At 45.1% G+C, this 1,684-nt stretch overlaps 1 protein-coding gene across 2 annotated transcripts in view; it reads right to left on the bottom strand.

The window, feature by feature from the left end:
• The window catches only part of LOC107085786 (eukaryotic translation initiation factor 4E-1A-like), a 20,121-nt gene that overhangs the window by 11,899 nt on the left and 6,538 nt on the right, over window positions 1-1,684 (bottom strand). For both annotated transcript variants that reach the window (XM_015376332.1, XM_015376333.1), the window contains exons 3-4: window positions 1,358-1,453; window positions 1,175-1,238 (exon numbers count right to left, since the gene is read on the bottom strand). In XM_015376332.1, coding sequence (XP_015231818.1) covers window positions 1,175-1,238; window positions 1,358-1,453 — 160 coding nt within the window. The remainder of the gene's footprint in view (window positions 1-1,174; window positions 1,239-1,357; window positions 1,454-1,684) is intronic.

Consider the following 1,684-nt stretch of genomic DNA (forward strand, 5'->3'; position numbering starts at 1 on the left):
CTGGCTGTCCGATGTCTGAGCATCGGAATTCTGAGCAGTGGGACATCCGAGCGCCGGGATGTCCAGCTGGGCATCAGAGCGTCGGGATGGCCGGATGTCAGGATGTCCGAGAGTCAGAAAAGCCGAGTGTCAGGATGACCAAGGTTTGGCACGGCGAGTGTTGGAATGTTCAAGCGTTGGGATGGCCGAGCATCGGGATGTCTGATGTCCAAGTGTTGGGATGCCCGAGCGCCGGGATGGCTGAGCGTCAGGATGGCCGAGCATCGGGATTTCCGATGTCCGAGCGTTGGGATGGTCGACTGCAGGATGGCCGAGCATCGGGATGTCTGATGTCTGAGCCCTGGGATGTCCAAGTGTCGGAATGTCCAAGCGGCAGGGCGTCCGAGCTTGGGGATGGCCGATGTCCATGCGTTGGGACGTCCGTGCACCGGGACGCCCGAGTGTAGGGATGTCTGAGCATCTTGACCAATCAGAAAAGCTAAACCAGCAGACAGACTCTACATGCAGCTGTGATCCCTTCTGCAGAGCTGTCAGCATATAATGATGAATATAATGGGGTTAAACGCAACAGGTTTTAAAAAGCCAGAACGATTGTTTTATTTTTTTTATGCAGAAGGAGAAGTGAGAGAAGTGATTTTTCTACTGAACTGTGAATAGTTTATAAATATGAATAGTAACTTAAAATGTTAAAAACAAAGGAAAAAAAATAAAAGGTCCTATTCTGGTATTATTCACCTTCCGCCAATACAAACGGCAGCCGTGCACCTTCTCACCTAAATATCTGTTAAAACTCATGAACTGTGTTTCAGCAGTATCTATAAATAGATTGAATTGTGTGGGAGTTGACCTGTCAAGCTTTAGTGCTTAAGTCTTTTACAAAGTTTTATTTCTAGATTGCATGTTTCTAATGTTCATTTACAAAACCTTTTTGTTTTTTGCTGCAGCAATAATGGTTAAAAAAGTGCCTTTATAGTCTTTGCTCTGATAAATTTAACGAGCTGCAGATGAAGAACCGGCAGACTGGACGACGGACACATCTATCCTTAAAAACAGAAACTCTGTGAAAACGGATCAAGCATTCGACTCAAAGTAAAGACGAGCAACAAGAGGCCGTCGTCCCCGTCTTAATACCCCTCTATATCTCTTATAAATGAAAAAGATGAAGCCAACAGACCTTAAAAAGGGAGTAATCACAGCCCGACATGAGGTTGCTTGACAGCTGAATGTGGTTATAGAGGCTGAAAACAGAGAGAGAGAGAGAGAGGAGTTATGAAAACATCCAACATGCAGCTGGGGCGTTTTACTCCTGCAGTCTCTCCATCACTGCAGAGGAAAGCTGACATTAATTGCTGCTTACGCCCAAAAATCTTCGACCGTGTCAAATTTAGAGATGAGGCGCAGGTTGGCCTGCCATGTTTTGCTCTTGTCATTCTTGAAGAACCACAGAGACCATCTGTTTGGGGCAGAGTAACAGGATAGAAATTACAAAACACACAGAAAAAGAAGCCAGAAACACTGTGAGTGGATCCACTGGCTCCTTCTGAAGGAAACTGCTCAGATATCAGCTGAATAAAGTCTACAGCCTAGAGGGTGGATGATAAAACAGATAAAAGATAAAACTTTCCTTTTTCATAAAGCTTATAGTTAGAGAGGCTCAGGTTATCCTGAGCTATCTCTATAGTTA

This window comes from Cyprinodon variegatus, unplaced genomic scaffold, assembly GCF_000732505.1.
Source record: "Cyprinodon variegatus isolate N-32 unplaced genomic scaffold, C_variegatus-1.0 Scaffold133, whole genome shotgun sequence".
Taxonomy (NCBI): domain Eukaryota; kingdom Metazoa; phylum Chordata; class Actinopteri; order Cyprinodontiformes; family Cyprinodontidae; genus Cyprinodon; species Cyprinodon variegatus.